General features: G+C 42.5%; 1 protein-coding gene and 1 pseudogene across 2 annotated transcripts in view; one reads left to right on the top strand and one right to left on the bottom strand.

Moving 5' to 3' along the window:
- The window catches only part of TIMD4 (T cell immunoglobulin and mucin domain containing 4), a 41,599-nt gene that overhangs the window by 684 nt on the left and 14,804 nt on the right, over positions 1-26,111 (bottom strand). For both annotated transcript variants that reach the window (XM_003268566.4, XM_003268567.4), the window contains 3 exons: positions 6,322-6,371; positions 2,124-2,241; positions 489-528 (listed from right to left, as the gene is read on the bottom strand). In XM_003268566.4, the coding sequence (XP_003268614.2) occupies positions 489-528; positions 2,124-2,241; positions 6,322-6,371 (208 nt within the window). The remainder of the gene's footprint in view (positions 1-488; positions 529-2,123; positions 2,242-6,321; positions 6,372-26,111) is intronic.
- On the top strand, positions 4,151-4,747 carry LOC115837259 (annotated as a pseudogene).

Below are 26,111 nucleotides of genomic sequence, written 5' to 3'. Positions count from 1 at the left end.
GATAGCTAAAATCCCTTACTAGAGAATCTTCAAATACTATTTTTAAAAAGGCCCCAAAACAAGCTGCTCCCATGGTCTAACTGGGCAGAGGAACCAACTCCCAGGAACAATATTCTACATGCTTTTTTCATTTTCCATATTGCCAACTCTCCTCAATAAACTCAGTTTAACAATGGCCTCTTAAACTAACTTACCCATAGGTGAACAAAAAATTTCAGAGTAAAGTGCCATATCACCTTCTTTCTTTTGCATGCTATACTTCTGTTAATCCCACCTGCCTTGGTACTGGCATTTTGCTCAGAATGTTAACCAAGACACAGGTTAATGTGAGCTAAATCTGCACAACTTTTTCACTTCTAATGTCACATCTTTCCAACTCTATGTTTAATCGTAACACAAGCTCAAGTCATTAAAGCACTGAGTAGTATCTAATCATTTGTAACAGCTTGTACAAGCATTACAACACCCATTCATGCAAGAAAAATTACCTTGTGTGTTTCTGCGAACAATAGGTTTCCATGAGTTTCCCTGAAAAGACAAGGCCACAGTGTGAGCAGAGTGGCTGCGGTGCATAGAACGTGCAAAATGCTGGGGGAATTCCAGTGCTGCCTCCCAAAGAGCAGACGTGGGCCAAAGGTGAGAACCAGTGGCTGGCTTTGGCAGAAAAAGCCATTCCCTTTCCCAGGTCAAACGCTTGTTATTTTAACCACAGTCAGTGCTCATCAATTACAAAGTTGTTCCAACATTCTGGCAATGCTGTTAAACTATTTCATTCTGAGTCATCTGCCTATCCAGAATTCAAGTACTCACTTGGATTTTAAAACATTTCTTTACGAGACATACTCAGAATTTTCCAAAACTGTAATCATGCCTTTGTATGAAGGCTAACAGCAGGATTCCAGTAAATTTTAAATTTCCTTTTGCACCTGGGGCAGGTGTTGAACTATACAAGTTTCACTATTATTCAAATCAGCTGAGATGGTTACTAGTCTCATCTCCTGATGTACTGCCCTGAAACAGCTTTTGTTAATGAGTCCAGAACAATTTATCCCCATTTTACAACAGTACCAGGTGCCATGTGCCTATAGTTTGCATGAAAACCGTAAGCTGTTTCATGGCTACTTTTGTAGTATTTTAAAACTTTTGGGGGCGGGGGGCAGGGGTGGGATGGAGGTGCAAGGTCATGGAGCAGCTTGCGAATTTAATGAAAACTACAGACCTTGTCCCCTGAAAAATGCAGGCGTGAACACATAAACGCTTTTGCATGTGATTTCAAAGGATTCACATTACCCTTTAAGTCCATCTGTGGCCTCCAAGTTAAGAAAGCTTGCTTTTAGGGAACATATAAGAAAACCAGGATCAGGCCAGGCATGGTGGCTCATGCCTGTAATCCCAGAGCTTTGGGAGGCCTAAGTGGGCGGATCACCTGAGGTCAGGAGTTTGAGTCCAACCTAGCCCACATGGTGAAACCTCCTCTATACTAAAAATACAAAAATTAGCCCCATGTGATGACGTGAACCTGTAGTCTCAGCTACTCAGGAGGCTAAGGCAGGAGAATCACTTGAACCCAGGAGGCGGAGGTGCAGTAAGCTGAGATCATGCCACTGCACTCCAGCCTGGGCAACAGAATGAGACTCCGTCTCAAAAAAAAAAAAAATTAGAAGAAGAAGAAGAAAACCAGGATTGTTCATAGTCTTTGTCCTGCAACAATCCTAGCCAAAAGAAGAGACAAGCTAGGGTTTTCTCAACCAAAGAACAGAGAAAGTGAACAAAATGAACAAGGAATAGTACTTTCCTCTTAAGGCAGTAATAGGGATAAAATGAATTAGGCCCATCAAGAGTATACCATCAGGACTGGCACAGAAATATCCAATAAATGAAGGTGCTCTTCTGCTTTTTTTCCTTTTCCAAAATGTAAACTCTACCAGGAGGTTAATACACAGAGCCATTTAGCAGCTTGGGGAGAATGAGCTTACCTGTTACCTCCCTGGCTGGAATGGGAACAATGGCAGAACTGAGCCTCTCTGGGGAGGGATAAAGGGGAAGGAAGTGGAGACAACTCCAGATCCTCCCGCAGTCGCCAGGGTTCTGAAGTGCTCCATCACCTGGCCCTCCCTCCTTACCTCTCAGGAGAAACGCCACGAGCAATGCCAAGAGCAAAAATCCCAAGGTGGGGACGATGATCATCAGTAGTTGGGAGATGGGCATTTCATTCTTCATGGATATGGGTATTCCATCCATCTGATGGGACACAGGCAAGGAGATGGGCCCAGTCACTGCTAGACGCCACCCTCACAAGATGACACGCCAGCCCAATAGTACCTTACAACCACCAGCAGTTTCACTACATCTCACCACCTTTTGTCAAAAACCTCTGAAAGCCTAAAACACGTGACCCATATCCCAAAATCTTCTGAAGTGTTAGACATCAGGCATAAGGAGCTGTGGGGCTCAGGGGTCTGAGGATAAAAAAACAACTGTTGTGAGCTGTGTTCTCCATGGTCAAATCTCTTTCCTAGCCACTGCTCAAATCCTTTGAGCTCTCCCTAGCCCTGTGCCACTCTTTTCATGGCTGACTTAGGCTTCTAGAGAAAACAGGATGAAAGAGAAAATGAAACTTAATTTCACATTTTCTACAGCAGTGGTTCTCAAAGTCTAGATGGGGGGCCCATGAGATCAAAATGATTTTCATGGGACATTTTTTTGCCATTTTCACTATCATTCTGTCATGAGATATACAGTATACTTTCCCAGAGGCTATGTGATGTGTGACGTCATTGCTCTCACTTATACAGAATGTGGAAACAGAGATGAGAATCCCTCTGTCTCCTATTAAGCCAGATATTAATGAGACTTGCAAAAAATGTAAAACAATGCCATTTTTCTCACTAATTTTTTCATTCATTTTTCTCACTAATATTTTTTTCAAAATAGAGTTAGTTGCCATAAAACATGTTATGTTAGCACAAAGTGAGTTTGTTATTATTTTTAAATAAATTGATTTTTTAAAATGTTTAAAATACAGACACCTGTATAACAAACTTGCACATGTACCCCTGAACCTAAAGGAAAAGTTTAAACTTTTTTTTTTTTAATTTAAAAAATAAGATGGTATCTCGCTATGTTGCCCAGGCTGGGCTCAAGCTCCTGCCATGGCCTTCCAAATTGCTGGGATTAAATTTTTTTTTTTTTTTTTGAGACAGAGTCTCACTCTGTCAGCCAGGCTGGAGTGCAGTGGTGTGATCTCAGCTCACTGCAACCTCTGCCTCCCGAGTTCAAGGAATTCTCCTGCCTCAACCTCCCACGTAGCTGGGGTTACAGGCATGCATATCCAAGCCCGGCTAATTTTTGTGTTTTTAGTAGAGATGGGTTTCCACCATGTTGGCTAGGCTGGTCTCGAACTCCTGACCTCAAGTGATCTGCCCACCTTGGCCTCCCAAAGTGCTGGGATTATAGGCATGAGCCACTGCACCTGGCCTAAAAAATTTTTTTAATTGTAAAAATGTCTCAGTTTTTTCTTCTGAGCAGTCTAGAGAATCAAAAACAAAACAAAGTCTCAGTTTTAAGAAACTGATTTTTTTTTCTTTTGTAGAGACAAGGTCTCACTCTTGCCCAGGCTGGAGTGCAGTGGCAATGATTACAGCTCACTGCAACCTTGAATTCCCGGGTTCAAGCAACCCTCCCACCTCAGCCTCCTGAGTAGCTGGGACTGCAGGCATGCATCACGATGCCTGGCTATTTTTTTTTTTTAATTTTGCGTAGAGACAGAGTCTCACTATTTTGCCCAGGCTGGTCTTGAACTTCTGGGCTCAAGCAATCCTCCTGCCTCGGCTTCCCAAAGTGGGATTACAGGCGTGTGCCACAGGACCCAGGCTGTTATTTTTTTTGAGACAGGGTCCCTCTCTGTTGCCTATGCTGTGGTGCAGTGGCACAGACAAGGCTCACTGCAGCCTCAACCTCCTGGACTCAAGTGATCCTCCCACCCCAGCCTCCCAAAGTAGCCTGGATTATAGGTACATGATACCACACTTGGCTAATTTTTTTTTTAATTTTTATTTTTGTAGAGACGGGGTCTCGCCATCTTGCCCAGGCTAGAAACTGAGTTTCAAAAGTATAAAAAGACCTTGTGAAAGCCCCCACTGCCAGCAACATGTTCAAGGTGGTTTAGAGGTCCATGGGGCTGGCCAGCCTGAGCCTACTCACCTTCAAAGTCTATGCGGCACCAAAAAAGGACACCCCTCCCCCAAAATCCCATGAAAGTTTATGAGCTTTTACTCTACTAAGTTCTCAGGGACCAACCTAAACATGTGGAGGAGTCAAGGACTCAGCTTAGGAAAGCATCTCTCAGCTTTGACATTGTCATGAGCTATATACAAGTTGGTGTCAGGAAAGGTACTCCTAAACAAAGCCCAAGATGTAAAGTTTGGTTCAATGGGTGTGAGACAGCTATGAATATCTCCAAAATGCACCTGCTGGATTTTTTCCAGGACTAGGTGTTATTGATTTTGCTGGCCTTGTTGGACTTCTTTTGGCTAGAGGTTCCAAAATAAAGAAGCAGGCATTTCTATCTGGTTTCATGGGATTAGCAGCCTCTATCCATTATCCACAACAAGCCATCGAGTTTGTGCAGGTCAGAAAGGACAGATTATATGACCAGGGTTTACAACGTTACATAGTTGTGGAAGATTTTTGGAAGGAGAACTTTCTAAAGCCAGGAAATGTGAAGAATTCATCTGAAAATAAGTAGAAAATTCCATGCTCTACACATTTTAATCAGTTATAGGTAAGCAACAGAAACTTCATATAGTCAATCATTATTTTTACAGAAAAATAGCAGAGAAGTCAGTATTGAATACATTAAACTGGCTTTCTTCTTCAGGAAAAACTATGCTAGGTCTCTGTTATCTTGGGTGATGCCATCCTACAAGCAAACGAATCTGAAATCCTTTCACTTAGAGATAAGGCACAAGCCTTAGAACTCCCTGCATTCATGTTGCTATTTACATACATAATTAAAATCCAAGTTTAAAAAAAAAAAAGGAGTATAGGCCAGGCACTTGGCTCACAGCTGTAATCCTGGCACTTTGGGAGGCCAAGGCGGGTGGACCACTTGAGGCTAGTAACTCAAGACCAGTCTGGACAACATAATTAAACCCCATCTCTATTAAAAATACAAAAATTAGCCGGGCATGATGGCGCGTGCCTGTAATCCCAGCTGCTCAGGAGGCTGAGGCAGGAGAAGCACTTGAACCCAGGAGGCAGAGGTTGCAGTGAGTCAAGATTGCGCCACTGCACTCCAGCCTGGGCAAGAGTGAGACTTTGTCTCAAACAAACAAACAAAAAAAAGCATAAAGGGACCCTGACACCAATTGAGAGCTGCTGCTCTGCAGGCAGGCATTGAGGCATCTTGCTGGGGCTATTTGCTATCTCCATTGACCAAGCTATGCTCTCTCCCTCTCTTCCTGTTCCATTCTCTAACACACAGAATCCCAGAGACAGTGGGCACCGCAACCAGGACAGGACAACAGACAGTGTCTGAGAGAGAGATGGGGAAGAAGAAAGAGGGGATGGGGAAACCTAACTTATCCTTTACAGACTTCTGTACTGCCTGAAGCTTTCACTTAAAATGGCTTGAATCACTTTTGTAATAATAAAAATAGTACCCTCAGAAAATATGAGAAATATTGATGACAGAGGTTGATTCTGCAGTATGTCATGAATTCTGGGTCACGCAGAAGGAACACACAATGATCTTGAATGTTTTTTTGTATTTTTTTCTTTTTGCTTTTCAAAGCATTGGCACATACAGAAGTAACAATCAAGGTTTTTTCTGCCAAGAGTACAAGTCTATAAATTCTTGGGCTGTTTCATAATCGTTGCAATGAATTTTGCCACTTAGCAATATCCTGCTTTTCCTAGTCCATTCTGCAAACTTCTGTGGATTGTTTGTTTGTTTTTTGTTTTGTTTTGTTTTGTTTTAAGAGACAAAGTCTCACTCTGCCACCAGGCTGGAGTGCAATGGCGCCATCTCGGCTCACTGCAACCTCCGCCTCCTGGGTTCAAGCAATTCTCATGCCTCAGCCTTCTGGGTAGCTGGGACTACAGGCACGTGCCACCACGCCCGGCTAATTTTTGCATTTTTGATAGAGATGGGGTTTTGCCGTGTTGGCCAGGGTGATCTCAAATTTCTGGCATCATGTGATCCGCCCACCTTGGCCTCCCAAAGTGCTGGGATTATAGGCATGAGCCACGGTGCCTGGCCACTACTGTGGATTTTTACGATTTAAGTGATACACTTCAAATACTTCACAGATTTTTTACCTGTCCTGTTTTTGTTGTTTTGTTTTGCTCAGGAACTGCTGTATCGGATGCTGGGAAGGAAAAGAGAAGAAAATGGTTATATGTCTGGTTGGGGAATAAAACATCACTTCCTGAAGTAGGTAATTAAGAGCCCATCTGGAACTGCAGCTGATGTGTTTATTTAATCCCGTGTTTTTTGTATAATCTATTTATACATATCTGTTTTGATATGGTTTTAATGTAAAGTTTATCTGCTATACAACGTTATCCCCAGGAACATCTCCATTTTACAGATGAGTAGAGTCAGGCATTGGGCCAGCAGGCAATTGGCTCTAATTTTTCTGTAGGCCTCAGCAATTCATTCAGGATTTTTATCCAGCAAGAAAATTTGTCAATTTTCTAGTTAACAAATATTTATTGAGCACCTATTTTAGGCCATGCAGTGTGATAGCTATACCTTGGACCTCACAGAATTTACAACTTAGTGCAGAAAACCAAATGTAAAAATGTAATGTAAATAGTTGAAAACATAATTAGTTATGAGTACCCAATTCTGGGAAAAATACAGTATAAGGGACATATCATGAGGATGCCAGGCTTGTTCTGGAGGGTCAAGGAAAACTTCCTTGAGAATGGGAGTTTATGCTGAGAGGTGGAGTCGTGTATTCATAATCTATAGTTGAGTTACAAGAGAACCATACTGAGAATCTACCAAATGCTAAGTACTGTTCCAGGCACTAAGAATACTGTGAGACTGCAGCATGGCCCCTACCCTCAAGAAATTTACAATGCGTTAGAGAAGAGAGACTGAAAGATGATTTCAGCCTAACAGGCCAAAGGTAGTGATGGAGCACACACAGGCTGCTGGAAGGGCAGGTGGAGGGAGAAGCATTCAGCTCAACATTGTAGTTCATTGAAAATTTTATTAGAATAAAGTTTCATGAGGACAGAGTCCCTGTCTGCTTGTTCACCACTGGGACTCTGATACCACTTGGCATATACTTGGTGCTCAATAAATGTTTCTTGAATAATACTTCTGAGTTAAGGTCGTGTAAGAATTAGCCAGGCAAGGAACGGTGGCAACGGTGTTTCAGGTGGACAGAACAGCATCAGCAAAGCTGTGGAAACAGGAAAGAGCATGGTGCCCATGTCAGATGGCAAGCGGCCATGGAGAGGTGAAATGCGGGGTGGTAGCTGCAGGAGATGAGACAGGTGAGCAAGAGCCAATCAGGGAGGGCCTTTGTTTCCTGATGGTAAGTCTCCATTGGATTCTGTAGGCAATGGAAAACCACAGAAATGTTTAAGCATGATATGGTCCAGTTAGGAGGATAAGGGAACGGCCAAGAAGAGAGTTGTCATCTAATTCCAGGTCTGAAATTCAGAGCTAGTAAAACTGAAGAGAGAGAGATATTTCAGAAATGCTTAGAAGGCAGAACAACAGGGTATGGACGTTGAATGTGGGAGTGAGAAAGAGAGAAAAGTCTTTGATACCTCACCAGTTCCTACTTGAGACACCTGGCTATGGCCTGAGCTGTCCACTAAGACTGAGAACAGGGGAAGGAGTGGAGAAGGGTAAGTCTAGGGCAGAAAAGTGATGAGTTCACATTTACAGTCACTGAGTGACTATGGGGCACATGCAAGCACAATTCGCCTAAAAAGCAGTTGATGCCTTTGAATCTAAATCAAACTCAGGAAAAAAAGGGTGCAGTTGGAAATACTGATTTGGGAGTCATCAGTATCCAGGGAGCAGTTGACCTCCTCAGAGTATATAAGAAATCTGGCCCGGGCACGGTGGCTCACGCCTGTAATCCCAGCACTTTGGGAGGCCGAGGTGGGCGAATCAAGAGGTCAAGAGATCGAGACCATCCTGGCCAATATGGTGAAACCCGTCTCTACTAAAAATACAAAAATTAGCTGGGCGTGGTGGTGTGAGCCTGTAGTCCCAGCTACTCGGGAGGCTGAAGCAGGAGAATCGCTTGAACCCAGGATGGGAAGATTGCAGTGAGCCGAGATTGCCCCACTGCACTCCAGCCTGGCAACAGAGAGAGACTCCATCTAAAAAAAAAGACAGAAAGAAATCCATGGGCTGCATGTTCAGAGAGAAGAGTAGGGATCCTGGAAAACGTCAGCATTAAACAGTAGGCAGAGGAGGTGGAGGAGAAAAAAAAAGAGAAGAAATGGTCAGAGAGATGAGAAAGTAAGAGCAGTATCAGAAGCCGGGGCAAGGAAGAAAACATCCAGGAGGGATGTAAAGTCATATGTACAATAAAGTCTTAAAATACAAACAGAACTTAAATAAAACACACAGGGAGAGGTCCTGGATATAAGTACCTAAGCTAATAATTAATGAAATTGATCATTGTTTCCCCAGAGCTTCCTTTGTACTTAAGGCAAAAGGATCAATGTAGATTTTGTAAGGCTCATAATTTGGTATCAGAGAGCTGAGTTGTTCATCAGGAAAATGACTTGTTAAATGCCTAGGAATTAAGGGGAAATCTGGCATGTTTTCATACCCTAGAACTAAGTTATTGTTGTTTTTCTCTCTGCAATTATCCCCTAGAGCTGAAAATTGCAGGTAAGAATTCAAAACTCCTACCCCTGTTGGAATCATCCAATGGGAGAGACATTTTGCAAACACAAACACTGCTGCATGATACCAAACAGCACTTTTTTCCTTCTTCTTATTCTTCTTCTGAAGATGCTAAAAGCCCAAATGGGAAGCACTCCAAGGGCTACAGTGTCATACACGGAATGGCAACACTGAGAACAAGTTGACAGTGATTTTTCTTCCTTGCGAAAAGTAGCCATGCCAGTGGTGAGGGGATGGGGGTTAGACAAGGCAAAACTACTGATTTCCAGGTTGTCTGTGTTCCCCCAGCCCTTAGATTCTCAAGGCCCTGAGCTTTGACATGTGTACATTGAGACAAAGGCAGGAGCCTCCCAGAACTCTGTAGTAAAGCAATTCTGCAAGAGGGAAGTATAATGAGTAGCATAGTATCACTACCCCCTCTCCCCACCAAATCACATCCACTCAGAACCTCAGACCATGACATTGTTTAGAAATAGTGTCCTTGCAGATGTAATTAGTTAAGCTCTTGAGATGAAATCATTCTACATTTAGGGTAGGCCCTAAATCCAATGATTGGTGTCCTTAAGAGAAGGGGTCACAGAGAGACACACACAGAGAAGGTCATGTGAAGACAGGAGAGATTGGAGTGATGCTGTCATAAGCCAGGGAATCCCTGGAGTACCAGAAGCTAGGAAGAGGCAAGGAAGGGTTCTCCTTTAGAGCCTCCAAGGAGAGCATGGCCGTGCCAACCCTTTGATTTCAGTCAGACTTCTGCCCTCCAGAACCGAGAGAGAATAAAAGTTCTGTTGTTTTAAGTTTGTGGTACTTTGTGTTACAGCAGCCCCAGGAAATAAATTCAAAGGAATCAACACACAAAGAATGAAAGCAACCTTAAATAGGGATAACCAACCTAAAAAAAAGTCAGGAAGTGGGTTGCTGAGCACAGGTAAGAAGACTAAATCCAATGAAAGATCCTAGTATTAAACTCCATGGAGTATAAATCTAATGTCATATTATTATTAAAATTCCATTGAACATTATTTATTTACTTATTTTGGAGAACAGAGTCTCGCTCGGTCGCCCAGGCTGGAGTGCAGTGGCGTGATCTTGGCTTGCTGCAACCTCTGCCTCCCAGGTTGAAGTGATTCTCATGCCTCAGCCTCCCAAATAGCTGGGATTACAGGTGTGCACCACCAATTTTTTGTATTTTTAGTAGAGATGGGGTCTTGCTATGTTGGCCAGACCAGTCTCAAACTCCTGGCCTCAAGTGATCCACATGCCTTGGCCTCCAAAGTGCTGGGATAACAGGCGTGAACCACTGCACCTGGCCTCACACTGAATATTTAATCCTCACAAGCAACCCTATGAGACAGACATTATGCCATATTGCCAGTGAAAAAACTGAGGCCCATGGGGTTGAGCAATGTGATGGAGGTTGGACAGGTGGTAGTTGTGGAGCTGGGATTTGAACTGTTTGACTGACATAAATACCTATACTGTTAACAACCTCATTATGCTGGAGCTCAAGTGCCTTTTACCATATAAATAGCATGTCCTACTGACAGAAGAAAGCCATGTTCAGGACAGTGATTTGCATTGAATGTAGAAAAAGGATAGTTCAGGACAATGGTCTCTAAAGAGGGCTTGGTACTCATGACCATGAGTGTAGTAGGCAATCCACTGGCTGTGGAGAAAATGACATCTTCTATTTACATTTATTTATACCTTATCTTTTAAACATTTTCCAGAAGGATATATTTCATAATGTACTGAACAAATTGGTAAACAAATATAAATAAGCATCTTAATAACAAGAATACATTATTTTTCATCAGAACACATTATTAGTCTGGTCTAGAGAAGAAGAAGGAGTCATTCGTCTCTCAAATGTAGTTTGGAGACTGTGGTCAGCAAAATAATGACACCCAAATATGTCCATGTCCTAATCTTCAGAAACTGTGAATATGTTCTCTTATATGGCAAAAGAGATTTTGCAATGTCATTAAGTTAAGGATCTTGCGATGAGAAGATTATCCTGGGTTATCTGGTGGGTCTAATGTAATTACAAGGGTCCTTATGAGGAGGCAGCAAGAAGGTTAGAGAAGAAGTCAGGGGATGTGTGATAAAGGAAGAAGAGATCACAGAGAGAGAGAGATATTTGAAGATGCTATGCTGCTGACTTTGAGGATGAAGGAAGGAGTCACAAGCCAAGGAATGCCTCTAGGAGCTAGAAAAAGCAAAGAAACAAATTATCCCCTAACAAATCCGGTATGAATACAACCCTGCCAACACCTTGATTTTAGAGCTTCTACGTTTCACAACTCTGAGATAATAAATTTGTGTGTTAAGCCAGTAAGTTTGAGGTCATTTGTTACAGCAGCAACAAGAAAATACAGAGACAGTGGTCCCTAAGACCTTCCAAAAGAAGGTCTTGGCTCTGGGACAGGCACAAGATATGAAAGGAAGATTGACTTTTCATGTTAACATTTTTTGCATGCTTTGTACTTTTTCCATGAGTGTGTATGATGTATCTTAAATTAATTAAAATTTAAACAATAACAAAACAATCTTAACGTTAACTCCACTTTTCCTGGGTCCATGGATTCACCAAACCTTCTGGTTAATATTAGATTTTTCTACAGGATGAGAATATATTTACAGGGGGATTACAAGTTAGATCTCTTGGCAGCTAGAATTCTCACTGTAAGCTAGTAAATTGGCTTTCTAGCTTGTATTTTGGTCTCTTGAGTTCTTGGTAGGCATGGGTACTCTGGTAAAATGAAATTCCTGTAACACTTAACCTTAGGTCTTGGAGTATTGCCAAGTACTTGCCCCTCAGCCTTCCTCACTGTGGCATCCTGGGACTCTCTGCCATCACTAAGTATTTATCTCAACTTTCCTGGCTATGCGACCTTGGCTAAGATACTTTCCTTCTCTGAGCCACAGTTTCTTCATCTGAAAATATTAATATTTCACCAACTGATCTTCTATATCCTTTTTAACCTTTCTAATTCTGGATATCTTTTTTCAAAGAATTTTACTGAGAAAAATTATCATTACACAGTATTCTTTTTAAAGGATATAAAACTATACTTAGTATAGGGAATGAGTATGCAAATACTTAAAAATACATACAGAAATACAATTATGTATTCTTAGTTATTTGTATACTCATTCCCCAAAGAAAACTAAAAAGAAACTTAAAGACTAAATACACCTGCTTTCAAGTAGAAATATCAAGACAATTAAAATTATTCTTCCTAGTACCATTTTAATTTTGTCTAATTTCTAAATTTTCTCAAATGTGACTTTTTAGTGGTGAAATATTATTTGTGTCATGTGTTAATCACTGGAAACTCCACGATGCTTGAGGCAAGAGCAAACCCTTGGGGTGTGTGTCATTTCCCCGAAGCAGCGTCAAAGTGACCTTCTATGTGAAACTTTGAAGACAGTTGTTAGAAACCCAGTAACCCACAGCCAAAAAAGGGTTAGAATTATGCTATTAAAAAAGGACACCCTCCAGATCTAAAAGTACTGACACGGAAAGCTGCACAATAGAGATATACTGCTTGTTTTTATAAGTCCAAAGAATTTTTAACAGTAAGTACATATAAAACCCAAAAAAGGCCTGCTAGGGTTAATATACTAGTTAATTGTATTGTGCCAGCGTCAGTTTCCTGGCTTGGACAATGTACTATAGTTACATAAGATGTGATCATTGGGGGACACTGGAGGAATATATAGGATAACCTCACTGCACTATTTTTGCAAGTTCTCATGAGACTAAAATTATTTGAAAACAAGCTTTAAAGAAAACGGTTTAAGGGCCAGGTGCAGTGGCTCATGCCTGTAATCCCAGCACTTTGGGAGGCCGAGGCGGATGGATCACCTGAGGTCAGTTCAAGACCAGCCTGGCCACATGGTGAAACCCTGTCTCTACTAAAAATGCAAAAATTAGCCGGGCGTGGTGGTGGGTGCCTGTAATCCCAGCTACTCCAGAGGCTGAGGCAAGAGAATGGCTTGAGCCTGGGAGGCGAAGGTTGCAGTGAGCCGAGATCGTGCCACTGAATTCCAGCCTGGGCAACCAAGTGAGACTCCGTCTCAAAAACAAAAAAAGAAAAGAAAAGAAAATGGTTTAAATATTAGCCATTTCACATTGTTCTACTGAATATACGAATGGTATATAGCAGCTTTGCGGTAAAGATTTCTTGAATGAAACTAATGAAATTTAAAGTGAGTTTAAAAGAATATAGAATGATTTTGAAAATAAAAAAATTGAAACTTTTTTTTTTTTTTTTTGAGACGGAGTCTCGCTCTGTCGCCCAGGCTGGAGTGCAGTGGCTCAGTCTCGGCTCACTGCAAGCTCCGCCTCTCGGGTTCACGCCATTCTCCTTCTGTGAAAAACAATAATCTATTGTTATAAGGAAAATTAAAAAGACTGGGCAAGGATGGTGACTCATGCCTGTAATTCTAGCACTTTGGGAGGCCAAGGTGGAAGGGTCGTTTGAGGCCACAACTTTGAGACCAGCCTGGGAAACATATCAAGATGTTCTCTCTACAAAAATATTTTTTAACAAATTAGCCAGGCATTCTAGGCTGCAGTGAGCTATGACCGGGTCACTACACTACAGCTTGGGCAACAGAGCGAGATCTCGCCCCCAACTCCCCCCCAAAAAAAGCTGAAAAGTGAAAGGATATAGTCCAAACTGTAACAGTGATAATCTCTTTATCTGTTCATGGGTGAGAGTATTGTTTTGTTTTGTTTTTTTGAGACAGAGTCTCACTCTGTCTCCCAGACTGGAGTGCAGTGGTGCGATCTTGGCTCACTGCAACCTCCGCCTCCCAGGTTCAAGCGATTCTCCTGCCTCAGTCTCCTGAGTAGCTGGGATTACAGGCCCAGCTAATTTTTGTATTTTTAGTAGAAATAGGGTTTCATCATGTTGGCCAGGCTGGTCTCAAACTCCTGACCTTGAGGAGCTGTGATCCACCCACCTTGGCCTCCTAAAGTGCTGGGATTATAGGTGTGAGCCACCGCGCCCAGCCCTTTCTGGCCCTTTACAGAAAAAGTTTGCAGATCCCTGTTGGTCTACTGGTGCAAAAACAAACCCCATGGTATCAAGGAATTAATGTAATTGTAAGAGCCTTCAGAAGTTAGGGTGATGATAGACTTCCTTTTCAACATGGCTATGCTTACCGTGGTACACCAGAACCTGCTCTGTCACTTAATTAGAACTGTGCTATGTGCAGTTGTGAAATGGCATTACAATTTTAGACAAGAAGATCTTTTAAGAATCCACTTTTAATATCATCCCCGTTCCCATCCTATTCATAGAAACTTGCTTTAAAATTAGCAGAGACTTTCTCTTTGAATACATTTATTGAGCGCTTACTATGTGCCAGGCACAGTTATAAGCACTTTGTATAAATTATAATTTTTTAAAAACTTTGAGACAGGGTCTTGCTCTGTCGCCTAGGCTTGAGTACAGTGTGCAATCAGGGCTCACTGCAGCCTCAACCTCCCGGACTCCGGCTCAGGGTATCCTCCCAACTCACCTCTGCTTCCCAAATAGCTGGGACTACACGTCTGTGCCACCACACCTAGCTAGTGTGTGTTTTGTTTTTGGTTTTTTTGGTTTCTTTTGGTTTTTTTTTGGTAGAGATGGAGTTTTGCTATGTTGCCCAGGCTGGTCTCAAACTCCTGGGCTCAAGTGATCCTCCCACCTCGTTCTCCCAAAGTGCTGAGATTACAAGTGTGAGCTACCATGCCCCGCCAAATTATCACATTTAATGTTCATAAACCCATTTTACAGATGGTAAACTGAGGCTGAAAGAAGTTACATTGATTGCCCAAGGTGACACAAACAAAGGACATTTGAACCCAACTCTTAATGACTCAAAACAAAAAAATGTTCTTAACGAATCTGACAGAAAAGAAAAAAAGCATATTATAATCCTACTTGAAAACACAAATTCTCGAACGAGTGAGCTTCGAGCCAGAAATCAACAGAAAAGAAGAGCACTCTGTCTTCTCAGTGGGTGCATTTTAGAACAGATATCACATATGTTGACTCATCATTGAATTCATAGATGCTGGGACTCATCTGTCCTATGTTTAAAACAAAATTAGTTCTGAAATAAGTCAACTCAAAGATACAACTTTAACGCAATCCTAGAATTTTAGAAGTGACAAGTGCAAGCCTTCAGAGAACAGTTTCTTTTCTTTCATGGGTAGCCTCAGGCTTACGCTGCCCCCTGTGGATCATGGGCGATATGGTCTCAAAAAATCCAAAAGACAGCAAAAGTATCCAAAAATCACAATCTGAATGTTTAAGAGTTGAGAGGGATTTGAAATTGTCTCCTCCAATTTCTTTTTTTTTTTTAATTTGTCAAGAGGGAAGCTGAAATCTAGAGAGAAAGGTTCATTTGCGCAAGATTTTACAGTAAATAACAAAGGAAGGGACTACGTATTTTGCTGACCTCTACTCAGAATTCATATTTTCTGACCTTTCCCAGCAGCACTAATACAGATCTGGAATTTCAATACTCCTTTTGAAAGTGGAAGCACACATTTATTGAATTCGCATGCTTGCTTTAAATTCTGAAGGCCTTTACATGTTTTTATACACTTAAATGAATATATACACTGAAATGAATAAACCAACAGAGCATTACATACATCAGTCAGGCGTTCCTTAGCTCCAAGGGAAGAATTGGGTGGGGTCCATGTTGGTAATTTTGACAGAGAACAGAGAGCAAGTTGTGTTGGCACCCAATGTGGTTCAGAAAGAGGATGAAATGGTGAGATACTGTCACATTTCACGCAGATGAGGTAGATAGAAGGAAACCAGAGACCCTAGAACACCATTGTTCAAGAGGCACCTTGGTTCTGAACCTTGGCCTCAACCTTCCACTGCTCTTGAGACACCCTAGCAACAAAATCTCATCAACCCTATTAGAGCCTAGAGTCACCTCCTTAGGCTTCTGCTCTCGTGTGCCAATAGACGAGGGTATCAGTAAAACACAGATAAGACCTCATTCCTAATCCTTCATCACCGGACTCTCCTCTGGAGGGTAATGTCTAGCACTGGGCTTTGCCCACCTTAGCTGATCAATAAATCTTCACCGAGGCCAGGCGCAGTAGCTCATGCTTGTAATCCAGCACTTTGGGAGGCCAAGGTGGCCAGATCTCTTAAACGCGGGAGTTCAAGACCAGACTGGGCAACATAGGGAGACACCATCTCTACAAAATAAAAAAAAATTAGCTGGGCATGGTGGTGCATGCCTGTAGTCCCAGCTACTCAGGAGGCTGTGGCAGGAGGATCGCTTGAGCCCAAGAGATCGAGGCTGCAGTGAGCCATGATCGCATCACTACACTCCAGCCTGAGCTGCAGAACGAGACCCCATCTCAAAAACAAAAATAAATAAATTAATTAATCTTGATTGAGGGAGGTGGGAAGATCTCCATTTGACCTAAAACCCTCAGAATTATTGATAACAACAACAATAATAATAAATGGCTACCATATACTGAGCACTTACTGTATGCCAAGTACAATGTGAAGTACTTCTCATGTTCTCAGTTAATTCTCAGAAAATGCTCGGCAGTAGTTCCCATTACTGCCCTCATCTCACAGTGGGAAACTTGTGCCCTGGAGAGGTCAGGCAACTTGCTCAAGTTGCATAGTAGGAAAGCACAGAGAAAATCTCGGAGCCAGGATCATCTGCCTTCGGAGCCCAAGCTCTTATCCTCTGGGCTCTATGGACTTTGGAAAATGTGGCAAGATGAGTGCTGGAGAGTGAATACAATGGGAAGAGTGGCTCACGCCTGTAATCCCAGCAGTTTGGGAGGCCGAGGTGGGCAGATCACCTGAGGCCAAAAGTTCAAAACCAGCCTGGCCAACATGGTGAAACCCCATCTCTACAAAAGTACAAAAAAAAAAAAAAAGAAAAAAAATTAGCCAGGCATGATGGCGGCTGCCTGTAATCCCAGCTACTCAGGAGGCTGAGGCAGGAGAATCGCTTGAACACGGGAGGCAGAGGTTGCAGTGAGCCGAGATGGCGCTTGCCCTCCAGCCTGGGTAAGAGAGTGTGACTCCATCTGAAAAAAAAAGAAAAGAAACCCCAGTCCTGTACCACCTGGATGGGTACAGTTTTTGGAAAAGAAATTCTAATAATCATTATTATCGATGATTATTATTGTGAGTACAATAGAAGCATCCGAAAGTGCACAAAGCACTTTCACATACATTATCTCATTGGAGCTTTAATATGAGTCTATGAGCTAAGCAAACTTGGGCAGACTTATTGAAAGAGGAGGAAATGAAAGCTCTGAGGGGTCCATATCTTGCCCAAGGCTGCATAGCTAATAATGAGAGCTAGTGAATGGTAGGGCAATGACATCTGATTCCAGGTTCCACTTCTTTTCCTCTCTACTGTACTGCTGAGCATCACAGGGTTCAACAGCCCCCAATTACAGATGGTAGATCTTACCAAAGGGCATTTGTACCTTTATTTGTTGACTTGTTTATAGGGCAGAAAACAGAGAGAGACCACACTGCAGAACTCACTGAGGTTTATTCATTTATTCTACCCACTGTGAAATCAGAGACCTCTCCAGTGCCTAGAAACCCCTCCCTGGCTCTGCATCAGAGAGGTGTTTTGGCCTACAGAGGGGCCACCCAGCTCAGTTTATTAGCCATCAATGAGGACCTATCTTGGGGCTGGCTTTGTGTTCTATTTCAACAGCTCACCCCTTATTTCTTTTTCACTCTTTGTTTGTCTTACATGGACATACTTCTTTTAAAGCTTGGCAATTCTCTTTGATCTTATTTGGCTGACATTTCTGAAGGTGAGCTGTTAGATGCTAGAATTACATGGATTCAATTCCAGTATTATTAATAAAAAATTGTACAGTTGGTAGACTAGAATGCTATTGTGAGAAAAAATAAGAAGAATCCACTTTTGTCTTTTTCCTTTATCCCCCAGCCGGGCTACCAACTGATTCAAGCCTGTGAACAGCACTGGGCATGAGAGATAAAACAAATCTGTTAATACCTCATGAAAGATGTTGACTTTGAAATCAAGTGCATCCAATTTCTTTCTTCCTAACAATGGCATTGGTGAGTACAAATGTGGTTTGCTTCATTCCTCTGCCTTTCTCTGTTCCTTCTGCTGAACTTGTACTGAGAATGGCAATTCCTCCTACAACTTTTCCATGCCCTTGATCAGCGAAAGGCTCAGAAAATTGTCAGGTTCTGACAGGGCTCAATTTTATCTTTACTTTATTAAAATAGTGCAATGTAGGGCAATTAGCTCTAATTTGGGAGCCAGAAGAGACTCCTACCTAAGGACGAGTGCTCACTCCTCTTTAAACTTTTTAAATGTCTCTGTGCCTCAATTTCCTTATTTGTAAAACAAGGAGAGTGTACTATACTAGGAATTCCTAACTGCCTTCTTGGGACCAGGGCTGTGGCTTCAAAAGATTCATCTGAGTTTTGTTAAACATATGATTTCTTGACCCCACTGCCAGAGGTTCTCATCTGCAAGTCTTGGGTACACTAAGGAGACCTATATTTTTACTAAGTTCCCTGTGATTCCAGCGCATGATCAGGTCTGGCATTCATGGATTAGATGATCTCCAAGTTCAAGGTCTTGCTTCCCCAGTCTTCTCCTACCTCCTAGAGGTCAACACGAGATCTGATTGTTCTCACACCTTCATTTATTCTCTCCTCACCCTCTTCTCTCTTATCTCCAGGTCTAGATCAAACCTACCTCTGCCATGTTTGACTGCATCCTCCTATCCAATGCCAGAATACACCTTGCTCATTCAGCAGCTCCTTCCTTCTCTACCCAGCCTTCCCTCTAAATTTCTTGAAAGAACGTCAAACATTCATCCTCTAGCAATTGCTCATTTTGGGATTTCATGGAGTCCGCCCACAGAGCTCACACTCTCTGTCCACTTCATGGTGACCCTGCTGCAGTACACAGCCACATCTCTAAATGCCTCATTCTAGAATTTCCTAATCTTTAACTACAGCCTCCTTAGGCTTTGCCAGCCCAGCTTCCTCTGCCCTTGTGCGCTTATGCATCCAATTCTAGTTCTGGTGTCTTCCTGTCTAGCTCCTTAGCTGGCTTAGGAGTAGCTCCTTAGTAGGCTTTTCTTCCTCCACCACAAGCTCCCCCAGTGTACTGCTCCTTTATGGGGAGGGAGTCTCCCTTTGCACCTCTTCATCTCTCTCTTCATCTCACACAATATCTTTAGGTGATTATACAGGAGCTTCCATTATCCCTCCTGTGCTAATGAGGCAAGACAATAAAGGGTGTAAGAGCTCAGGTTCAAGCACCAAAGAGACCTGGGATTCAAATTCTGGCCAATTTTTTAACCTCTTCAAACCTTAGTTTTTCTCCTTTATCATGGACCTTATAATAGAATCTTCCTCGCAGATTTGGACAATTGCTCACAATGAGACAATGCACTGGATGCATTGAGCCAAGCCTTGGCATATAATAAGTACTCAATAAGTGTCGTTTATGAGCAATGACCTCCCAAATTATATCCTTAGTCTTGCACTACCCCTTTTGAGAGAATATACATGAAAGTATTGGTATACTGGCAAGTCTTTATTTAGTACTTATAATGTGAATCATTGTAGTAATTATTTTGATCAGATATAAGTGCCAATTAGCAAAGACACCCACCCAGGCATCCATGAGTCAGCCCAGACCCACACTTTCAACTGCCTGTTAAGACACTTCTCAGAGGCATTTCAAACTCAAGATCTCACACACAAACTTAACTCTTCCTCATGGAGCTGCTTTACCAGTTAACCCACACATCGACCCATTCTCCCAACTGCAGAGAATTAGCTGTCCTTCATTCTCCACTTAGGCCACCAAGTCCTCTGACTCCTAATTGCTAAATGGCTGTTACTCTGTCCCCTCTCTATTGTTGTTGCTGCTGTCATTCTAATCTAGACGCTCATGCTTCACCTGACGTATTGCAGGAGACTCCCGCCTTGCTCCCATCTAATACATCCTCCATACCCTTGCCAGAGCAATTTTTCCTAAAACAACTGAAAATGTCACTCCCTATTCAAAAAACATGAACGATTCCTCACGACTCTGAAATAAAATATAAATTCTTTAGTCAATCATACAAGCCCCTTAAGAACCTAGACCATTACTAGCTTCCTATCTCTATTTTTGGATTAAACCAGACTGTTAAATAATCACCAAAGACATCATGCTTGTATTACATTTCTCCGTCTTTGCTCATGCTGTTCTTCCATCCTGCTGGCTCTTCCCTCCTTAATAGCATTTTCTCCTTGAAGAACGAATTCAAAAGTCAATGAGTAAAATCAGCCCTGACCCTGGCCCTCATTTTCATTTTCAACTCTTCCGTCTTTGGGCCCCAGTGTGCCTTTTCTCACCTCTATCTCAAAGCAGAGCTCACTAAAGGATGGTTTGTTATGCACAAGCCTGTCCATCCCGCTAAAGTGTGATCCCTTTAAAGACGAAGGCCATGACTTACTCATTTTTTATGTCCTACGCCACATAAAGTAGCAACCAAATATATTACCAATTGTCATATATCTAAACCAAATGCCAGAGTTACAAGGTACAGATTTAAAATTCCATGTCCAACCACATTTCCCTCTGAGCATGCCTTAACTCCATGGAAAGGCCAGCTTGTTTTGGATCTTGAAGCTTCAACTGACTTTGCAAAATAAAAAGATATAGTAATAGAAAAAAATGTTTCTAAACTCATCCCTAACCCACTCCCCCATATTCTTGCCCCTGGGACCAAGAAATAACTACTGTTAAGTATCGCAAGGAAAGAAAAATGTTGTTATTGTCAGAGCAATCTTCATTTTTCCCAATTTGAATATTGACGGCAAAGTCCTCGTGTGTTTTTCAGTGCATTCAATTTGAATTTGTGCTAGAGTTTTGACTTCCTGCTGATTATAAGTATAATGATTCATTTGGGGCACAAGAAAAAGTGAAACCTCATATTTTAGGAGTAAATAAGGAACCCTGCCTTCAAGAAAGCTCTGTTGAGAAAAAGTGGCTGCCAGTCCGGCAACAAAGACCAACTTTGCATGGGATCAGGACCACTGGCCTCTTGCCTTAGCTCTCTTCCTACCTCACTACAAGGCTTCTCTCAATTCCCTGGCCTTCTCTGGGTCTCAATTTCCCATCTTCTTAGTTTCCCAGCATTCTACAGACAAGACTTCCCCCCTACATCCCCCCGGAAGTTCATAGACACAAGTTTAAAATCCCTGAAATGTGGATGTGAGTCCCAGTTCTCCCTCTGTCTAGCTGTGGGACCTTGGATAAATCATTCTACATCTCTGAACCCTATATCTGGCATCCAGAGAGTGGAGATTAGAATTTGCAACACTAAGTAGGGCTTCTTTGGTTGATATCTGCAGACCAGCCACCTAAAAATTGGAGGAGAGCATTGAACTAGAAGACATGTACATGGAGTTGCTTTGTAAAATAAATAAGACAAACCTGGAAGCATTCGAATGGCAAACTGGACCACAGCTCTTTTTCAGCTGTAACTTGATTCTCAAGCCTAAATTATAGAGTGGAGCCTCAATAGATTGAGCAATGTGAGAACAAAACAACTGAGAGGCCATTGAAAATTAAAGATGTTCACCCACAGGAATAAAAACAATAATTGGGAGTTCTGCAGAGCTATCTAAACAGAGGTCAGTGAAAAGCTTTCAGAATCTCAGATTTATTCTAATACTGAGAATTACTACTATGAGATTGTAAAAGCTTCTGTAACTTCTCTGGGTTTGTGATTTTGTCACTCTTCAGCTGTTTCCCTAGCGTGATTAGTAGTTGAAAAAAAAATCATAAAACCAAAAAGTATCTATATACTGATCAGGAACAACCAGTCAGTTGGGAGCTGGCAGAAGTGGCCTCTTGTTACCCTGCTGTACTCCTGAAAATGAAGGTTTGTGATCTGGAATAGCAGCAGAGATGTAAAGAAAAGAAAAAAATAGAAGTCCTTCCTAATGACTATTATTTACAAGCCAGTAATTATGTACTAGGCATTTTTCTCATGCATTTTCTCACTTAATAGCCCTACACAATAAGTACTACTGTTATCCCCATTTTACATTTTGAGGAAACTGAGATTCAGAAAAGGATAGAACAAATAACTCACCTGAGATTCTACAAGAAAAACAAAAATCTCACAAAATGGCAGAGGTAGGATATAATCAGGAGCCTTTGTGCTCCCTGACTCAACTCTTTCAACTCCCACCTAATGCTACCCAACAGGCTATGAGAAGCAAGGACAAGAAAGAAAGGATAGGGATTTGGGATGTTATAGAGGCAGTGAACATGAGCCTGAGATACAATCAGTAGGGAACTTAATCCCAGGCCACCTGATTTTATTTAGGAAATGGCATAGTTATGTAGCTTTTTATGCCCTGGCTTCGGAGTCCCTACCCAGTAGAGATGGGGCCTTTTGGGAGCAACTGGGGGCCATTTCATACATTCCTGCTACCAAGCAAGAAATAAAATTAATCCCAGCTGGGTGCAGAGGCGCATACCTGTAATCCCAGGACTTTGAGAGGCCAAAGCAGGTAGATCATAAGGTCAGGAGTTAGAGACCAGCCTGGCCAATATGATGAAACTCTGTCTCTACTAAAAATACAAAAAAAAAAATAATTAGCCAGGGGTGGTGGTGGGTGCCTGTAGTCCCAGCTACTCAGGAGGCTGAGGCAGGAGAATCACTTGAACCCAGGAAGCAAAGCTTGCAGTGAGCCGAGACCATGCCACTGCACTCCAGCCTGGGTGACAGAGGTGAGACTCTGTCTCAAAAAAAAAGAAATAAAGAAATAAAATTAATCCCATAGGCGAGAAGGTATGATCAGAGTTCCTAGGTATCTTGAAGTATGAGTCTGTATTACTCTAATAGATTTTGGGGGAGTGGGACCTATGTCATATTTTCATGTGAGTTGTTACTGCTGTTTTATCTGTTTTGTGCTTGTATTTGTTACTGAATTATAGTTTCTAGCCATTTGGGGTTTTGTAGAATATTTAGAGAATTGAATGAAAGTCCTGGACTTTGCCCCAGAAAAATGTGTGTGCACACATACATACAATTATGCATATAATTTCAGGAGGGTCATGCCCTTCCTGCAAGAAGCTCATCTACAGATATCCCCCATCCAGGAGTCCTTAGACACAGTTTAAAATCTCTAAAAGCTGGGTATGACTCCTAGCTCTCCCGCTGTTCAGCTGTGTGATCTTTTTTTTTTTTTTTTTTTTTTGAGACGGAGTCTCGCTCTGTCCCCCAGGCTGGAGTGCAGTGGCGCGATCTTGGCTCACTGCAAGCTCCGCCTCCTGGGTTCACGCCATTCTCCTGCCTCAGCCTCTGGAGTAGCTGGGACTACAGGCACCCGCCACCACGCCTGGCTAATGTTTTGTACTTTTTAGTAGAGACGGGGTTTCACTATGTTAGCCAGGATGGTCTCGATCTCCTGACCTCGTGATCCGCCCGCCTCGGCCTCCCAAAGTGCTGGGATTACAGGCTCGAGCCACTGCGCCCGGCCTGCTGTGTGATCTTAAGACAAGTCACTCCACATCTCTGAGCTCCATTCTAGGCAGCCATGAAGTGGAGGCAAGAAATTGCTACCCTGGGTCATGCTAATTTTAGGGAACAATGATTGACAAGACCCTCTTTAAGGATTTAAATCAGCCCAAAACCACGGAAGCTTTGCCATCCGAAAATTACATGAAAAAATGGAGAGGGAATTGAGGATTGTTGGCCAGAGAAAGAAAAACCCACAGAAGCCTGTAGGCCCTCTGAAGTGGGTTGGAAGGGTTTTCAGGTGAATGAAGATGTAGTCTTATTCTGTAAGAGGCACCAGAAGGGAGACCAGGAGGAAGCAGAGCAGCATGGTGTTAGAGTGATTTAGAGTTGAAAAGACATGGGTTAAATCCAGGTCAGCCGTTTACTGGACAAGTTTTAAATCTTCAAGGGCTCAAAATGGAGGTGATAATGGTATCCATTTCTTAGGAATGTGTGGACAATCAAAAGAGATAATACATGTAACGTGCATAGTGTTAAAACAATGACAGACCTACAACGGTAGGTGTTAGCTTCCCTAATAAAGTCTCTGACCCTCCATTTCTTTACCTATAAAATGAGGATAATATCTGTAGCTGCCTAGGAGGTTGTTGTGAGATTCAAATAAGAAAATTAATGCAAAAACGCTGAGCACAGTACCTAATGCATAGATAAATCCTTGGTGGATGTTAACCACAATTATCGCTATGAATGTTTCATTACCAAAAAACAGTGGCAAGAGAGGAAGTAGGGAGTGAAAGAATTTTATTTCTATCTGTTTTTATGTACCCCTAACAAAAAAACATGCGTGTAATGTTTGTGTAATTTAAAATAAATGAATAGTAGTTAAAAGAATATGACTTTTAATTTCAGATTAGAAAACCAGATAAAATAAAATGATATCTAAAGAGTGTAGAATCAGAACTAGACATCCCGGACCTGACAACCTGGGAGCTGTGCGGTCTTCGGAGATTTTGATAAAACAAAAATGTGAGCATCTGCTAAAGAGGGATTAAATTAAGTGGCCAAGGAAGATGGCTTGACATAGACCTAGCACATAACACATGGTCAATAAATCCTGCTTTTCATCCCTAATGACTAAACGTTCCATAGAGACTGACTGGCCTTCTTACACCAAGCTCCTCTTCAGCCCAGGAGCAAGTGCTCTCTCTTCTGGGATTTGGTCAAGAAGGAGAGAAATGAAAACTATAAAGAAGCTTATGGAAGGTAAACATCACATGACCTCTTGTTCCCTTGTAATTCAATGTAAAATAGTCCAAGATTTAAATGGAATAAAGGATGATGGCGTTAGAATGTTCTCCCTACTTTCCATCACCTTTCTAGTCACTGCCGTCTCTTTCTTTGTCAGAAAATAGTCCCCCACCCTTACCCCATCCCACAGACAAAAAGGGTTTGGATCTTTGGCACCCCATTTCCCTTAAATTATCAACTCCTAGTCCAGATTTTCTGTTTTCCCACTGTATGAGTTAGTGCAGGCCAAAGCGTCTTAATATCAGGTTCCCCTTGCATTTTATCCTGAGTTACAGTCTTACTTCAAAACCTGTCCCCTTCCATTCACTCTTGTCTGTTTCCTTCAATTCTGAGCTTTTTTTTGTTTGTTTGTTTTGAGACAGAGTCTCACTCTGTCACCCAGGCTGGAGTGCAGTGGCAAGATCTTGGCTCACTGCAAGCTCCGCCTCCCGGATTCACGCCATTCTCCTGCCTCAGCCTCTGAGTAGCTGGGACTACAGGCGCCCACCACCACGTCCAGCTAATTTTTTTGTGGTTTTTTTTTTTTTTAGTAGAGACGGGGTTTCACCATGTTAGACACGATGGTCTTGATTTCCTGACCTCGTGATCCGCCCGCCTTGGCCTCCCAAAATTCTGGGATTATAGGCGTGAGCCACCACGCCTGGCCTCTTCTGAACTTTTGAGTGATGCTACATGGTCTCCTTCACAGAATTAAACGATGCCTGTTTCCTGGCTAATAAACATATAGAAAGGAACTCAAACTCTCTGTTAATCAGGATAAGAAAAGAACAAGATGGGCCGGGCAAGGTGGCTCATGCCTGCAACCCCAGCACTTTGGGAGGCCGAGGTAGGTGGATTGCCTGAGCTTAGGAGTTCAAGACCACCCGGGGCAACATGGTGAAATCCCATCTCTACTAAAATACAAAAAATTAGCCAGGCATGGTGGCATGCGCCTGTAGTCCTAGCTACTCAGGAGGCTGAGGCATGAGAATCACTTGAGCCCCGGAGGCGGAGGTCGCAGTGAGCGGAGATCGCACCACTGCGCTCCCACTTGGGCTACAGAGTGAGGCTCTGTCTCAAAAAAATTAAAAAGAAAGAAAGAGGCCGGCGCGGTGGCTCACACTTGTAATCCCAGCACTTTGGGAGGCCGAGGCGGGCGGATCACGAGGTCAGGAGATCGAGACCACGGTGAAACCCCGTCTCTACTAAAAAGATACAAAAAATTAGCTGGGCGTGGTGGCGGGCGCCTGTAGTCCCAGCTACTCGGAGAGACTGAGGCAGGAGAATGGCGTGAACCCGGGAGGCGGAGCTTGCAGTGAGCCGAGATTGCGCCACTGCACTCCAGCCTGGGCAACAGAGCGAGACTCCGTCTCAAAAAAAAAAAAAAAAAGAAAAGAACAA

Source organism: Nomascus leucogenys, chromosome 2 (assembly GCF_006542625.1).
Source record: "Nomascus leucogenys isolate Asia chromosome 2, Asia_NLE_v1, whole genome shotgun sequence".
Classification (NCBI taxonomy): Eukaryota; Metazoa; Chordata; class Mammalia; order Primates; family Hylobatidae; genus Nomascus; species Nomascus leucogenys.
The sequence above is the reverse complement of the archived record's forward strand: the minus strand, read 5'-3'. Positions and strand labels throughout refer to the sequence as shown.